This window comes from Hyposmocoma kahamanoa, unplaced genomic scaffold (assembly GCF_003589595.1).
Source record: "Hyposmocoma kahamanoa isolate Upper Pololo Valley unplaced genomic scaffold, ASM358959v1 88, whole genome shotgun sequence".
NCBI classification, from domain to species: domain Eukaryota; kingdom Metazoa; phylum Arthropoda; class Insecta; order Lepidoptera; family Cosmopterigidae; genus Hyposmocoma; species Hyposmocoma kahamanoa.
In genome coordinates this window covers 15258648-15277187 of record NW_020654466.1, presented here as the reverse complement: position 1 = coordinate 15277187, position 18540 = coordinate 15258648, and the positions used below count along the sequence as shown (strand labels likewise).

General features: G+C 34.1%; 1 protein-coding gene across 1 annotated transcript; it reads left to right on the top strand.

The window, feature by feature from the left end:
- The first annotated feature begins 5722 nt into the window (after positions 1 to 5722).
- LOC113235858 (putative mediator of RNA polymerase II transcription subunit 26) lies at positions 5723 to 14260 on the top strand. The gene is made up of 5 exons (XM_026471781.1): positions 5723 to 5852; positions 5987 to 6061; positions 6529 to 6912; positions 9148 to 9336; positions 13336 to 14260. The coding sequence occupies exons 2-5, from the start codon at positions 6047 to 6049 to the stop codon at positions 13597 to 13599; spliced, it is 852 nt and encodes a 283-aa protein (XP_026327566.1). The 5' UTR covers positions 5723 to 5852; positions 5987 to 6046; the 3' UTR covers positions 13600 to 14260.
- Positions 14261 to 18540: the final 4280 nt, after the last annotated feature.

The window sequence follows — 18540 nt, the reverse complement described above, 5'->3', positions numbered from 1 at the left end:
TGGTTCTGTACCCACATTATTCATGTCTTACAATTAATTGATTTTTGTTTTTTTTTATTGTTCCAAAATACGATACTCATATAGGATCACTTGTGTGTCCATCTGTCCGTCTGTCACAGTCAATTTACTCCAAACCTACTGGGCTGATTATTTTGAAATTTGGTACACATATGCCTTTGTGTGACCAAAACGTGTAACGTAAATAAATTAATTCTGAATTTGAAGTCACTATTGGGAGGGAAAGTTCTCAAGTATATATTTTTTGTAATTTTGAAATATAAATATTTTTAAGTTGTTTAAGAAAATAGACTAAAATAGATCATTCTCCCCTTTATCTTCGAAACTACTGAGCCTAAAGTTTTGAAAAAAATACAGAAATTGTCTTTAAATCTCTCATTTTAGTGCGAATAAACCTATATTTGCTGTTGGAATCTATTGGAGAACATGTTCTTCAACTACAATGTTGAGTTTGTACGGAAACCTCTCCGCGCGAGTTCAACTCGCACTTGGCCGGTTTTTTGGTTCTATTACTTATCTGCAAATTCACTGCTGTGATGTACTTCTATGTCATCATATCATGCAATAATTATAATAGTTATATTTGTTTGTAGGTTGCGGTCCATACATACTATCGCACCGTAACTGATCATGGGTCATATCACCGTTTTGTAGAGCCATAGTGTTATATTGGGTGAAAGTCCCCATTGTTTACCTACCATCTTATGGCACTGCCAGAAGGTGATAGTAGGTAGCTTTATTAATTTTGTATTGAACCATTAATTAATTAGTTGATAAACGTCTCGGCGTTTTGCGATAAGACATTTTGAAGAATACGACATGAAAATGAATACGAAGTGAAATGCCGGTGTAATATTGTTAATCGATATTAAAGTAAAATCATTGGATGGCGCAACACTGTTTATCTTGCACACATGCACATTATACGCACACAGATGTATTTTTGTTTTGGTCTCGTCTCCAATACTTCAGGGCCAATCTATGGATATACTAAATCTATGGTCAATACATTAAATTATTATACTTAGACCATATGTTTTACCCGTGCACACAACAATGAACCTTGTTGAACTGAAGAGAAATGACATACAGCCAAGTCGTCAGTGTTTGTTTTTTATTCTGTTTTAAATAGATATGTAGATAGAAAAAAGGTCTAAGTACAATGTATCAATTTTTAGTTTAAATAAACGACTATTACGTTTTGTATTTCTTAATTATTTGTTACCTCTATGTGTTGATGGTTCTCCAAAACTCAATAAATAAATAATAACATTGTGGCTAGAAAAATATGGCGGGTTTTTGAAGTTAGTTTTTGCACGAATAAATTTTTAGTTAAGTAGATTTGTGCGTTTTGAGTTTCTTAATTATTTGATACCTCTTTAATCTGATGGCTCTATAACCAATGCTTAATAAATAAATAATAAAGTACAGTGTATTTTTGTTTATGATTGCATTTATTGAAATTAATATATAAGCCTCGGTGGGTACTGCAACAGCTTAACTCGTATTGCATTAACCTGAGGCTCGACCTTCTAATTATTTTTTTATTATTTTTTTTACTAATGACTTACTCCATAGAATTTGAAAATGATGTTCTATTATTTGATATTAAATTTATATTTATGAGTATGAATAAAAATGTTTATTATTATTATTCCAATTTTTTGTCCTATATAGGCAGACTTCCACGGGGTTCCGCAACTCATTTTCTGCTGTATATTTGTTAATTCAAGCCACCTTCGGTTATACTGATGACAGCACTGTTGTGGTTAGATACTTCTCTAATGCAAGACCCTGCGGTAAAGAAATCTAATCTTGTTCAGATTCCATGGTTAGTCGTTTAATGAATGCAGCCAAGAAACTTGGTCCATTCCAAGATACTGTGCGCAAGTCCGGTCATGTATTACTATCACCTATGTAATGAATCTGCTAAACACCAACTAGTCACTTTCATGTTCCGATTCATTGAGAAACGTGACAAGAGGCTTATTAGTGATTCGACTTTAGTAGAGGCGGAGCTAGAAAATCTTGAACACCGCTACAAAGTTGTCTGGTTATCAGTATTCTACAGGATTTCATGGAGAGTGTCCGACGGAATTGCATGAAACCATATCGTCATCCGCTTGCTATCAACGAGGAACTAGACGTAAGGTGAGGTTTGCACCAAGCGTCATTCTTCCACGTGTTTATGGCGTACCTACGGAACTGGAGTGGATTTCTCTGCTTGCAGATTTGTTTCCTGAACGCTATAACTTAGGCCTTTCAAAGCGAAAGTGAATAGGCATTATATAGGTGTGCATGCTCCATCGTCGACCTCATCCTCACTTTCCATTGGGTGAAATGGAGGTCAAATGCGCACTTATTTTAACCATAAAATAAAAATATACGACGTCGTTGTTTATACGACAGAAGATGAGATATGACCGCAGAAATATTTCTTACCGTAGTTCCACAGTGGCTTTGGTGCTATAAAATAAAATTAACATTTTTGCAAAATTCATTGTCCTGAAAAGAATAACCAATAATCTTAAGACAGTACGTTTTCCTTTGAACAGATTTCTTGTTCAAGATAAAAGATAAACAATCTTACGCTCCTGACACGTTTTCTTTCTATCTTAACTATTACATAATATGTTAGCATTACCCATATTGAAATAATGATGTGTTCTGAAATAATAATGCATTTATGTCACAGATCGAATATACGTTTAGACAGATTATGATGTGCCCAGGCGGATCGTAATCCGAGGTCAAATAACTGTTTTCTTACTACGACTATTCGAACATCAAAGCCGTCATTTTAGCGACAAAATGCTTCGTTCGTATTATCAACTTAAACTTAGCACGGCAATGATACAGTGCATTGCGTCACGATCTAGCGAAATAATTAATAACCATTTGATTAATTTCAATTTTTATACACCAAATTAACAGTAAAAGTTAACATTCTCCACGCATTTGATCAAACGATAAACATCGTGCAAACCAACGGACCGACGTTAATTATACGTTTCTATTCAAATGTACAGTGAGTGTTATAACCGCACTAAACAACCTTTTATGAATCGCAATGTAATGATAAGGTAAACCAAAATAACTTAATTTTACCATGTTCCAGAATTTTAAAGAAACGACTGCTGAAATATTGATTGTCCAAAGTCAATAGTTGCGGAACCGTTTCAGCGTTCAAAATGTCTTGTCAGCGTTTGCTTGATTCTTTATTTACCTATCTTTATGTTTGACCTTTCAGTGTACCTTCTCAACCTTTAAGCCGTTATCAAAGATTGCCATTTGTCTAGTGTCTGCATTTCATGGCTCATAATTGGACTATCAGCGCAAAAGTGATGTGGGTAACCCATATAGGTAACCCATATATATTTTGCAATATTGTTTTAAATGATCTAAAGTACATAATTATTCTATACTTGAATACTATTTCCATATATGCCATGCATCCAGATATGCGAATTACTGTAACATCAGATCAGCAGGGCTAATATGAGCTTTTAGAGCAATGCTATTTAAGCATTGATTTACCAACAAATCTTATTTAAAAAATGTGTAAATATTACCTAAATAAATGACAGTAATAAAAAATTTGTAAAAATTAAATCTGTTAATGCTATGCTATGTAAGAAGAGCACATGCGATACAGTTGACAGTGTTGACCGAAGTTAGTTTAACAAGTAGGAAGGGAAAAAGTTTTAGGATTGTGTAGGCGACTTGTGAATTTGACTAATTTTAAATCCATCTTCTTTAAGCATTTCATGGGGTTACACCGCTTTTGCACTGATAGCCTCAATCATACGCCCGATTCTGTGAGCGGTCTGTATCATATACCCGAAACCAAACAAAGCCATAGCTCTTGAACAGATCTTCATAACTAAGGCTTGGAATATTGTGGAAGGATGTAAATTAGGATCCCAAATACCTCTTTATAGAGATTGCCTTATCTGTTTGGGTGTATACGTAGGTGACAGGTGTACCAGATGATCCCCTTAAGGGAAAATGGTGGTAGTTTAAAAGATATTCAGCTTACAGCAGATGTAAAAGCGTTGAAGGATAGAAAATTTGTCTATTTACATGTTGTCTTACTAAAAACGTTTTATTTTTGGATCTTTCATTATTATATTTGAATATTTTTAAAACCCTACTAAAGGATCGTCTTGGACACCGCGGTGTCTAAGATGATCCTAAGGATATGGGTAAGATGATCCAAGGGATCACCTTGCCTCTATTTAGGAAAGTTTCTAGGTTTTGGTAGAAACAAATGAAAACAACAACTATTACAAAGTCCTCACTCATGTAATCTAGATATATGAAACAACAGTTACGGAACTTCTAGAAAAAATAATCCTAATTAATTTATATCTTACAGGTGCCTAAGGGTGGGTGATATTGTTTTTTTAAGTCAAGTTGATATCCATCCTCGTCTCCATTTCTTTAATGTACTTTACGAGCTCGATTTCCTGTTTAACACATCTGATGAAAAGGCAATCATTTTTTCACCTAAATATTTCATTAAACTGACAGACCCTTTATTTTTACCTTTAGCCCATCTTTTTAATGACATAACGCGTACCTACTGCTAACTATTTACATACCTATCTATGTGGCGTCCTACTTTTTACGCCTCTAGTTCTTTAGATCATAGTCTTCCGACCACCCACCAAGAATGGTTTTTCTTTTACAATTACGCGGCCTGGTCTAAAACAAAAAAAGCATTTATATTTCTTATTAATCGAGATCGATCATGTAAACGAAATCCAGTCTTCTACTATTTTATTCGACTTGCGAGTTATTTAATTAAGACTTTTCAGTACTCAGAAAACATACAAATTAAATATAGTCCGTTAACAATTATATACAGTACAAGATAATCCCCACGGATCATCTCGTGCACCAAAACCATAATCATCTTGCCCCAGTTTACTTATTTTTTGTTCGGCAAAATTATCTGTATGCTGTCTACTGTTACGTCTAAAGTCAAAGTTATTTAGTTATTGCTCTATATATTCAATTTACTTATTGCTTATAAGTATTAGTTTCGGTATGCGTATTTATTTCAAAACTTACCGTACAAGTTTCTCCATAAATTAGTAGTCAACTATTGTAAAAATTGTGGTATAAATATTTTTTGTCATATAATCATCAGACCAATTCTTATTCTGTTTTTGCTTAACTTCATACTTGGCTATAAAACTGTCACGATAGCCGAAATGTTAAACTACCATTAAATAAATAAGAGAGAGAACGGCGGTTGATCCAATCTATTTAACACACCATTAACATTTGCCTAACCTTGTTAAGCATAGTGTTCTTTTTTAGAAGGAACACACTTCACTACGTTAAAAAGTTAACTCTGAAAGTTTTTATCATTAGAGACATATATTTTTTATTTCAATAAAACACAAACTATCCTTCATAATCAATCGCTGAACTTGCATTTCCAATTACAAAATATATTAAACGTACATAGCCAACAATCAAGAAATTTCTACATATCAAGACATTTAAATTACAGTATCCATTTGTGCTATTGTAGGAACATTTACAAAAACAAGCATAATTATTGATTACATTTGGACTTGCATGCACAAGGGCGTTTGCAAATTTCAATGTTTTGCTTCTTATAGCGTTACACGTGAAGCAGGAATTCATGTTAGAATTGATTAATTTTTTGTTTTGACCATATTAACTTACACCTCAATTTTGTGGTGCGACACATAATGCATTCTTGCAACGCGTTCAGCACCTGTGACCAAGGTTTTGTTGATTCTTTGATAAAGTGAGAAGGATACCCATCACACAATCATACCGAAGGCTTATAAAGAGTAAGTTTTGACCATGAGCATACAGCTTATTTGTGCTACTAGCTCATTAAAATACATTTTCGTTCTGAAATCTGCTTTGAGAAAAAATGTAGCATGACTATTTCTGTAACCACTGATTATATCCTATATTGCAGACGAATACATGTACCTATGTCACTCAGTAATTCCGTGAAGTAAATAATTGGCATTGGAAAATGAAGTTTAATAGAGTAAGTTACAGTCACTAATACAAATTGGGTGCTGTTCAAAGCTTGTACCTGTTCAGAATAAAATTTCCATTTAATTAAAAGTCGAATAATTGAAGGTCATAGAATACTCAAAACATATTTTTAAACATTTTATGCGGATGACCTCGGATGAGCATTTACAATATGAACAATATTATAACAAAAGTTAGGTGTACACCTCAAGAGCAAGGTTATGTTTTCTTTTTATTTATATCGAATATCCCCAATCGTTTATCAACAATCTTCATGACTGAAAATTGAAATGAGTGCTCAACGGCAGTCTGTGTTTATGTCAGCAATACTTTTTCATTTTATTTTCACTTAACAGGTACCATACAACTTTTTATAAATTACCAGTAGATAGTGATAGTGAACCAGCGAGAATGCTACTAACTGCCCTGTGTCAGTGTTCGCTATAACCAAAACTAATTGGACTTTTCTTTTACCAGTTTACATATTTCCTAATAGTTGTAACGTCTCAAGCCATTTCGGTAGTCGTAAACGATGACTCACATGAACACACAATACAAAAGCAGGAAACTATAGACAAGCGAAAGTACACCGAAGTACCAAACAAATTGAAACTGACATCAAATACAAACATTCGGAACACACCAAATTTCGAGAACTATCAAAATCTACAACAGCTCTACCTGAACAACTGGCGAGAGCAGTACAACTATAAGAGCTTCCAACTGTTAGGAGCATGGCCATACACGAGTTCCAACAAGCAACTGCTCTACAGAAATCAACGGAATGTCTACCACCCATCCTTAGCCATCTCACACATAAAACAAAATTTATACAAAAACATCAACTACATGTACAGAAAGGTAAATCAGAACCCAGTTCGAATAAAATATATAATGTATATATATAATATATAAAATGTGTATGATAATAATTGAAAAAACCTGTTGAAACATTTAATATTCAAAATGTACTTATATGTATAATGTATTTCGGAATATCTGCTCTATACACATTTTTCATGTACAAATTTCTTTCCTATTTATTTCTAATCATAAAGTGGCTCTGTAATGTTCATGCAGATGCATGACGCAGACGTCATAGTACATTGAGTTACAAAGGCAGCAAGTAAGCAATCTAATCCAAAACGGAAGGCTTTAAAGGCGGTGTTTCAATCATGTGGCAACATTTGTTTTCAATTACTTTATCTATCAATTATAATTTCATAAACCATATCACACAGACGTTCTTTTTAGTTCTGAACCAAAATTCTATTGTCAATATTACTGGCTACTGAATTGAAAAAATCGATTCCACCACACTTGTTCGTAAAAAGTGTCATAATAATATGCAGGCAAAGTCGACTGTAATGTCCTACATTATGCATAAGGATTTTCATTACATTATCGCACTATGGATTTTTACGTCAAGATTAAGCAAAAAGTTTTTATGCTCGAAAAATCTTAACGTATATTTCGCATAAGCTTGAAGTATAAAAAAAACTAATTTAATTATATTTTATTATGTTAACTTTATGAATTCAAATTCTGCAGTACTTTTAGACTTTGGAAATTATACATTTCATATCTAATACATTGTGGCTGCATGCGTTTGTGCCTTAACATTTTAATTCGAGTTGTATATATAATGGCTATATCATGGCCATATAGATAGCTGGCAATCTGTATAAAAAAACCGGCATTTGCTAAATCCGTAAATGTTATGTTGCAAAGCATTATTTATTCATACAAGAAATAAATGATCGTCGTATCTAGTTTCTCGCACATATGATGAAAAACATTGTATGTAGCACGGGCGGTAAAAATTACAAACGTCGAGTCACTAGAGCCTTCGGCTTCGGGCTTCTGTCAAACTATTGGTAATCATTTCTTATTAACCGCCATTAATACACAGCTCATTACAGTTCTGTGCACAGAACTATAAAGAAAAGAATGTCGTATTTTTGGTAATTAGAAGAGTGTCCTTAAACATGTCACTGTTCGTGAACAGAATAACGTCGCCATATTTGTGAAATTACTAAATTCAAATTTGTATTTAATAAAAAAAATTGATTAACGTAACTGATACAAAAGCGAAGCCATTTGGCAAAAAAGTACCTACTACTAAAAACAATATACATTTTCAAATATGACGCTAGTCAAAAGCTCTTCTGCCTCCTGGTTTTTTAAAGTATTGTATGTTTAAATGTTGGTTGTGTTTCATTATTTTAATTGACTCGTATAAAGAGTATTGTATAACCATTACATAATTAGGTCTTAAAATCTCGTACCTATTAGTTAGGCCACTCGGGAAAGCCTCGTGGCCTAAAGACGGTATTCGACTTTGAGAACCATCATTATGCAACGATTGCATAAATTACTATTGATTATCTTGCAAGGTAGTTAATAAAAAAGGAAACAAAAACGTTATAAGTAAGTTATTCAAATTGTGTTTATACAATTTGAAGTATCTCAAAAAGAATCTGATATAAAAGATAGTAATTTCATTCTGAAGCATTATTTTTTTCCTTTTGCTTCACATACATTAATTAAACAAAAAAATCAGTTTATGTACTTATGAGTTGTGCCTTACTAACTAATAAACATAAGTTTTAATTGATAAATAAATAAAACGAAAAAAAATTACCAGCTTTTTGGACTTGTAACGCAAACTGGTATGAGGCGGCATGCGGCATCGGTAGCCGAGCCGGTAGCAGTTTGTCCGCTTTCCTAGTGTAGAAATTAAAAAACAACCATTACCGCTTTAGGGCCGTATAATAAAAATACCGCATAGTTTTGCTGCGCATTATACTTACTACTACTTACGAGCAACTCTAATGAAAAACTAATTTATAGTAATACGTAACATACTAGCGCAATGAGAGCGTTTACTACTTATCTGATGTTTCAAATGCATACATGTTTACGTCACACTTTCATATCTTCGTCTGTTTTCATGTTACTACCATTGAAACTATCCTCCTACGGTAACTACAGTGGATAGTAGTTCAATTTTAAACCCATTTTGTGTCCGAAGCATTAGACAGTGAGGAGAAATTCCAAATGATTATAAAATTAGCGATAATGTTATGTTTGCAGGCTCATACGTTGTCGCATATTAACAGTTATTATACAAATACGGGCGGTAATAACTATTACAAGAACTACTACAATTGGAACAACATCAACTGGAACAACTACAATCGGAACATTTACAATCAAGGCAAATCGAGCACCATCTCCTGCAATAACGGACAATGCACCCTTTGTGTCAATCAGGAATGTAAAGTATGTACTTCTTCTATGGGCACGTGTGAAATCTGTAGTGGTGGCTCCTGCAGCAGCGTCACCGGATAGTTGGAAAGGAAACAAAAGATTTCGATGCCTTATTTCTCAAACTCGAATCTTATAAAGAGTGATTATTGATGAGATGCCAAAACTTTCTATTTATAATTTTAAATTTCTTATCAAGGATGTTAATTTGGATGCATTACTTGAAGAATAAGTGGAATACGAAGGCCAGTTGTTGAATATGAAGGAAATGTGATGTGAAATCAGCCTGCAAAATTTGTATATACCATTTTTTTTTTGCATTTCAGTAACATTGTGCTTTAAGATACGAGTCTGAGAAAGCAAGGCGACGATTTCTGTCTTGATACTGTTTCAACCAGACAATCAAAGTTGACGTAGTAAATCTTGCACGCTCGTAAAGAATATTGTAGTTTGCCATTTTGTGACGAATGAATATAATTAATAAAATTAATGCATGCTTTACGTAATAGTCTTACAACAAAGTATTAATAGTATCTTCGCAGCATAGTAACTTGACTGTTGTTTGAAATGAAATTCTTCAACCAAGGAATATTTATCATCGATCCCAAACATATACCTACATACCAACATAACTTTTTTATGAAAAAAACTCAAAAGTTTGAGGAATTATACCTATTTGCCAAGTTTTATTGAAATCGTTAAGGGAAAGTAGGTGAAATCCGATAAACTGGATTCATTCCCTAATTTGCCACCCTTAGAGGTACCAATATTTCTTCAAATTTTAATGAAAAAAAAAAAGAATAATCGCGTAACATACAAAAAATACCGTCGAATTGAGAACCTCCTTCTTTACTTTAAGTCGATTATTAAAATATTCTAACACGTTAAATTACATACAACTAAGTACACGCATATTTGTACATCTTTAATAAAATAGTTAGTTTACCTCTATCTGTGTTTTTCAATGATATAATTAATGCCTTTAGTAATGTGAACTTTGAATGTATATAGAACGACAGACATTGCAATTTTAATCGGTGATTTGGAAATTTGGGCTGAATAAATGAAGTTCAATAATAAGCTTATAGTAGTCCGAACTCAAGAACATTGCTCATTTTTTACTCCACAGATTATATTTTCTAAATTTCGTGTAGAACCTTGGCTCATAATCTAGATGTGTTTTTTTCTATGACAATCGAATTATTATCAAGTTCCTACAAAGTATTTTTAATGCAATTTAAGTTTATTTTAAACATTATGAAATGATTAAGAAAAAGTCTTAATTATTTTTTTATGTAATAGTTTCTTAAAATGTTACATAACAGATACAAAAGCCATTTGGCAAAAAAAGAACTATTTGAAAACAATATAAATTTTTAAATATGACGCTACTCAAACGCTCTTCTGCCTCCTGAGTGGTTAAAATATTATTTAAATATTGGCTGTGTTTCATTATTTTAATTTACTCGTATAAAAAGTATTGTTTAAAAAAATAAAATCTCATACCTATTACTTACGCCACTCGGGAAAACCTCGTGGCCTAAAGACTTTGTTTGACTTGGTTGTACTCGACTTTGAGAACCATCAATATGTAACAATTGCAAAAGTTACTATTGTTACTCATGAGAGGAAATTAATAAAATAGGAAACAAAAACGTTATAAAGTAAGTTATTCAAATTGTGTTTATACAATTTTTAGTATCTCAAAAATAATCTTATATAAAAGATAGTAGTCATTTCGAAGCATTAAAATTTTATTCCTTTATATCTTAGAGGATGGAACTTTATGTTCACCTACAAATGAAACAAAAATATGTATTTATGTACTTAAGCCAAGATATTTATGAGTCACGCCTTACTACCTTATAAACATAATTTTAATAGATTTTAATAAACAAAACTAAACAAATTACCAGCTTTTTAGAGTCGTAACGGAAATTGGTGTGAGGCGGCATGCGGCAGCGGTGGCCGAGCCGGTGGCAGTTTGTTCCTAGTGTAGAAATTAAAAAACAACCGTTAGCACTTTAGGACCGTATGATAAAAATGCCACCTAGTTCTGCTGCACACTATACTTACTACTTATGAGCAAGTGTAATGAAAAATAACTCATAGTAATACGCAACATACAAGCTCATGAGAGCTTTTACACCTTATCTGACATTTCAAATGCATACTCGTTTACGTCCAACTTACTCACTACCTGTTACATAAGGCACTATATTGAAACAATCCCTCCTACGGTAACTATAGTGGAAGCATTTGCCAAGACACACTAGACCTTCTTCTTAGTCGTTATCATCATTGCTGAAGGTCGTGTCCCTGAATGGATTTCGAGACTTTTATCATCACTTACCAATTTCGTCCATCTGGTTGTGTCTTCGGCCTCTCTCAGGGCAGTTGTAATAGGGAGGCCAGTGAGCGCGGTTACTTGGTCACTCCATCGGCAAGGTGGTCGACCACGGAGTCTCTTTCCCTCCACCTTACCCACCACAACACAAGTTTGTCAAGGTTGTTTGGTTGTCGGCGAGCAATATGACCAAAATACTATAAGATTCTTGGTAGCATATTGTGGAAAGTCTGTCTGCGATATGAAGCTGCTCAATTTTTTTTTTCAAATTAGTTTGTCCTTCTAGAGGTTTACGGTATACGGAGCATCCTTCTCCAATACCACATCTCGAAAGCGTCTATTATTTTTTTGCGTTCTGATGCCCGGATCGTCCACGACTCTAAGCCATATAGGAAAGTCGAGAAAACCAATGTCCGGACTAGTCTCGATTTGGTAATGATTATCACTAATATCAGGTTTCTTACCACGGTATGACTTCTTTTTATTTTCCCGATATTTCGGAACGGTTGCACGTTCCATGGTCACGGGTTGACTGGACGGCGACAGATGACAGCTTTAAGAGCAGACATATCTGTCTACCCTCTTGCGCTGTCGACGACTACCTTCATCGCGATTTGTTGTGGCGTTACCATTGTCACTCATTTTTTTCACACAAACCACACTCACTGTATCCACACGCGAAACTGAACTCGAGGTATTTTTGTTTTTATTGCTGCAAAACCATCATCACGGTTAAATGTTTTGTACTTCGTGATCTCGATGGTTTCTCGTACCAACCGTGGTATGTAATGACGTTCTGTCGAGAGTAGCTGGGGGCTATGCAACTCGATCCAGTGGTTAGTGTCAGTCTGTGTGAGATGTTGTGCTATAGCCGACTTCTGTGCATCATTGTTTTTTACTGCTCGGATGTGTTCCTTCATACGATCGACAATTGTTCGTTTAGTCTGACCGATATACGAGCTTCCACAACTGCAGTTCACTTTATAGACACCAGTGTTTGTAAAAGAAGGTGATCTTGATTTGGTGAACGTAACATTTTTCCTATTTTGGTTAAGGAGGTGAAAACAGTTTTTATGGAACACTTCCTTAGCAACCTGGCTATTTTATCTGTCACCCCTTGTACATAGGGCAGAAAAACTGGTAGTCTCTGTACGTCAATTTGCTTCTTCCTTTTGTATATTGGTTTAAATGTTTTTATTTTGTATTTATTCTGTCGCAAAACCGTCTTAACGTGCTCCTGTTCCTGTGGTAGGTAGTGTGCATCACAAAGATCATAAGCTCCATTGGTTAATGACCTGACAACCGAATATAGGTGTTTTGGGTGATGATATGAAGTGGCATGTAAATATTTGTCCGTGTGAGTTGGTTTTCTGTACACAGAATGACCGAGTGAACCGTCTTGTCGGACTTTGACCAATACATACAAAAATGCAAGCGCGCGATTTTTCTCAATTTCAAGCGTGCAACCGTTCCGAAATATCGGGAAAATAAAAAGAAGTCATACCGTGGTAAGAAACCTGATATTAGTGATAATCATTTAGTGAATAACCACGAAAGTCTTAAAATCTATTTGGTAATGTTGGAAACTTTTCTGCTACTAAGACATACTAGATAGGAAGAAGAAATTCCAAATGACTATAAAAACAGCGACAATGTTATATTTGCAGGATAATACTATGTCGCAAATCAACAGTTATTACACAAATACGGTCGGTAATTATAATAACTATTACAAGAACTACTACAATTGGAAGAACATCAACTGGAACAACTACAATCGGAACATTTACAATCAAGGCAAATCGAGCACCATCTCCTGCAATAACGGACAATGCACCCTTTGTGTCAATCAGGAATGTAAAGTATGTACTTCTTCTATGGGCACGTGTGAAATCTGTAGTGGTGGCTCCTGCAGCAGCGTCACCGGATAGTTGGAAAGGAAACAAAAGATTTCGATGCCTTATTTCTCGAACTCGAATCTTATAAAGAGTGATTATTGAGGAGATGCCAAAACTTTCTATTTATTTTAAATTTATTATCAAGGGTGTTAATTTGGATGCATTACTTTAAGAATATTTAGAAGACAGTGCGTAATATGAAGGAAATGTGATGTGAAATCAGCCTGCAAAATTTGTATATACAATCCATTTTTTGCATTTCAGTAACTTTATGCTTTAAGATACGAGTTTGAGAAAGCAAGGCGATGATTTCTATCTTAAGGCTGTTTCAACCAGACAATCAAATTTGACGTAGTAAATCTGTTTGCACGTTCGTAAATAATATTGTAGTTTACCACAGACCACATATGTTTACCATTTAGCGACGAGTGAATATAATAAATAAAATTAAAGCATTCTTTACGTAATAGTCTTACAACAAAGTATTGATGGGATCTTCGCAGCATAGTGGGCAAATCAAATTCTTCAACGAAGAAATATTTATCATCGAGCCCAGACATATACTTACATACCAATATAACTTTTTTTATAAAAAATAAAAACTCAAAAGTTTGTGTAATTACACCTAAGTTTTATCGAAATCGTTAAGGGAAAGTAGGTGAAATCCGATAAACCGTATTCATTCCTAATTTGCCACCCTTGGAGGTGCCATATATTTTCTTCAAATTTCATCATCGAAATCGGTTCACAAATGTCGGAGTAATCGCATAACATACACACAACATATATACAATCGAATTGGGAAAGAACCTCCTCCTTTTTTTAAAGTCGGTTAATAAAATAAGGAATACTAGAAAGTTAAATTACGTAAAACTAAGTACACACATATATATACATATACACATATATCTTTAATAAAATTGTCAATTTACCTCTATGTTTTTCAATTACTTTTTTTAACATTGAATGTAGAACGATAGACAGCGCAATTTGGAGATTTGGGAAATTAGGCTTTATTAGGAAATTGGGCCATATAAATAAATTTTATTATTATTTCATAATAAGCTTGTAGTCGTCCGAGCTCAAGAACATTGCGCATTTTTTACTTATATTATTTATTATTTACTACAGATTATATTTCTAAGCCTCGTATAGAACCTTGGCCCATAATTTCGATGTGTTTTATGTTTCACAATGGAATTATTATCAAGTTCCTACAAAGCATTTATTTGTACATTTTTTAAATTTATTTATTATTACACTTCTCAATTTACAATGAACAAAACAAATAAATGTGCATAAATCTATACAGATTTTTCGCACATTGTGCTGTCGTCATCTACACAATATAAAAAATTGAAAACATATTAAATATTATTGTAGGTAAGACCTAGTTCCCACTATGCCGGGTCGGTAAAACTGCGGACCGCCGCCGCCGCGCCGGCAGAACGCCGGATCGGAGTAGTATGAATGACGACGAAAGTCAGTCAATAAATCGTCTAAAGAGGATGCTGCCATTCGAAAATAATTGAAGAACTTTGACTCGTCACTTCTCAGTTGGCCCTTTCAAAATTTTTCCTGTAAAATAGGATGAACCCAATGTTTTCTTTTTAGTCTATTAACCATTTTAAGATACCACAATTTCGTCATCTATCGTGCGCAGTGGTCTGAATTTAACGGAGGTGAGGACTTTAGTCTCCGGTTTTCTTACGAGATCCGGCTTAATGTGAACATCTAGTCCGAGTGCCGGTTTCCAGGCAAATTCGCTGGTCCAGCATAGTGGGAACTGGGCCTAACTTAATCTTAAGTTCGTGGCAAATATGACAGACAGCACGCCAAAAGTATTTTAGAAAAAACAGACACATACACATACATTACGTATTAAACCAGCACCACTAGCCTGATAAACTATGTATTGCTACGCATTGACAGCTGACGAACGCTGTGAAGTCACTGCGCATTGTCCCCGTTCATGGAATATTCGACACAAAACACCTTTGACTATGGAAACAAAAGACCGTGTAAAGCACGGAATAATATTTATGTGATCTGTTTTATATACCATTATTAAATACACACAACAGGTGGTAAGAATTTTCTTTCATTACTGTTAGGAGTGAACGTATTTGAATTATAAGTTTTTATATAACGGTATATGAGGGTGTGTTTCTAAATATAGGAAGGTTAAGCTAAATGGTGTGTACATAAAATAAAAATAAAAATTTTGTTACTATTTTAAGTTCTTTCTATATTCCTATGTTCTGTTGTTACTGTTGTAAGGTAAACCTAGAAGATAACTTTTGAGTACAAATTTGATATTTTTATCATTGATCTTTTCTTTAACTTAATTGGGAGCTTATTAATCAAGGATGGTATTGTACATTTCGGTTGATGTTTTCCGTACATATTATTAAACTTAGGTATATTGAGTAAGGCATTTAATGCACTTCTGGTAAATTTGTGATGCGACTCAGGTTTTTGTAGATCTCTGTTGAAATATTCCTGAACTAACAGTGAAAATTCTACTTTCTTATGTACGTGTGATATACAACAGAACTGGAACAGATCGTGGTATCTACCTTCAAAGCACTTCAAAGGTTTATTTTTTATATACTTGATAATAAAAGTGGAGTCTCGATGATTTCAAATAATCTGAAAAATTCATTAATGATGAAAAGGGTCTTGAATTATTGTGACGTCACTGTATTAATAAGATTAAATGAAAGGGTAACTTCTGATAGATTACCTATGAAATAAATAATGGACTGAACACTTAGCGTATGTCTATTTAACTAAAGAAAACTATAAAAAAAAGTCATCAAGAAGTAGCTAGGAGAGCAATCCCTAAATGTTATGAAAATTCTATAAGTTTTTACTTTCAGTCGTCTCAGTGAAATTGCCTAAAGGCAATACTCGTTATTTATTTAATTATAGGTAGGAGAGAGCGGGACTGAACGTTCCGATTTTCAAATAACTTGCACTTTTTATACTGAAAATGAAGGATTTGATTTTCGACATGTGGAAATATAGAGCAGATGTTTTTCGCTTTTTGTAATAGTATAGTCACTTGTACTAATATCTCAATAGTCTGTTTCATAGAGACAAATTTTTGACAAATTTCGGAGAGGAACATTCAGGCCGGCTTTGGGGCGCGCTGTTCCGCCTTTGAGGCAAGTTGTTCCGCCTAGATTATGACAGAATAACAAAGATTTTCTTAAATAAAACCACCTTTTTTATAATTGTATGTATGTATGTATGAATCAATCAAAAAAATACTCAAACAATAGGATTCCTTACCAATGTCACTACAATTTAGAAATTACGTAGGAATCGGCCCATAATAAACAAAGACAGACCAAAAAATTTAGACAAGAAACAATTTACTTACGTGATGTTTTGACAGCTCCACACACTTCCGTCGTCGCCGGAGTAACTGAAATGGCTGCCGGCAAGAAGCATTACCTGATGCTTTAACGACGCGCTTCACATGTTTTGCTACATATTTTCCTTGCAAAGTTATTGCTGTGAGAACAGTTTACCCCGGGAACTACCAGCCCCGGTCTCCCGTACCTACCTCTCCCGCTATGCGCAAAATCATTGACAAATTGAAAAATGAAATCCATTATTTTCTATTTCCGTTGAAATTTGGTGTTTTAATTAAGATAATATAGGTACAGGTAAGGTAAAAAAAAACAATAAAAGCTTAACAACTAGAAAGTAAAACAACGATTTTTATTTAGTAATCCTATTTTTACTTTCTAGTTGTTATATAATTTTATATGAATAAAATTGGATCCCCACGGCAAGATGACCAAGATGCTGGCAGCGTTCCCCCTTTGTATTGCTATGCTAATGCGTCGGGCAAGGTAAAATAAAAAGTAATAAGTACTAGGATCTCTGCTCCGACTACCTATTTACAGCCTTTGCAGTGGAAACCCTTGGCCCGTGGAGTCCCAGTGCCCTTCATCTGTACATAACTTTATCGAAAAAATTCATTGACTGTCTGGGTAACCCAAGGGCCGCTACCTTGTCTAACGCATTAGCATAGCAATACAAAGGGGGAACGCTGCCAGCATCTTAAGCACCTTACCGCGGGTACCCAATTTTCTGTTTCCCATAGTCACCTACTATGACTATTGCGTCTCTACGCTTAGCAGTTTCTCTAAGGCAGTACTATAAGTTCTTGGATGAACTCGAAGCAATAAAAACCCATACTACTATTAGTCGTCCTCGATTGCGATTGTGAAGTCCGTCATATTAGGCCGGTTTAATAAAAATATTCCGCGCCATCTCTTTACACTTACGTGAAGTAAATTGTCCGGTCCGCTACTTGACTTCAAGTTTAATGTGTTGAGCTACGTCTTCAACTAGTTTATTTCTATATGCACAGATGGCGCCACTTAACACTTACCAGCTTTTACATTCTAAGCAATTATTCATTTATGTTTTACAATTCAAAATTATTATTCATTCACATATATATATATATATATATATATAAATAACATTATAAATTTCATGTACACTTTCTTGTATCTTTTATTTTACTTTGCGAATTAGAAAAGCTCTACATGTTATTTACGTATTTTTAATATTCTTTTTTTGCTGACTGTTTCTTTTTTTTTTGTATGTATGTTACGCGATAACTCCGGTATTTGTGAACCGATTTTCATGATTCTTTTTTTTTGTTGGAAAGGGAATACCTCCCTAGTGGTCCCATTTAATTTTGAGGAAAATTATCCACCTCTAAGGGTGGCTGTTCACGTATGAAGATGCATTTTTATAAATAGCGCCTAAATTTTATTATAAGCCGCAATTATTTTAATGGTTGATTTTGCTATTCTCCAATTCAAGGCGTTTTTCTCTCTCAATATACTTTGAGTAGTGAGAACCGATTTTTATTATCTCCTGTGTCAAGTCCCGTATAGTGGCGAACTAGGGTATGAATTCAGGGTTTGCGCACATTCCGATTAC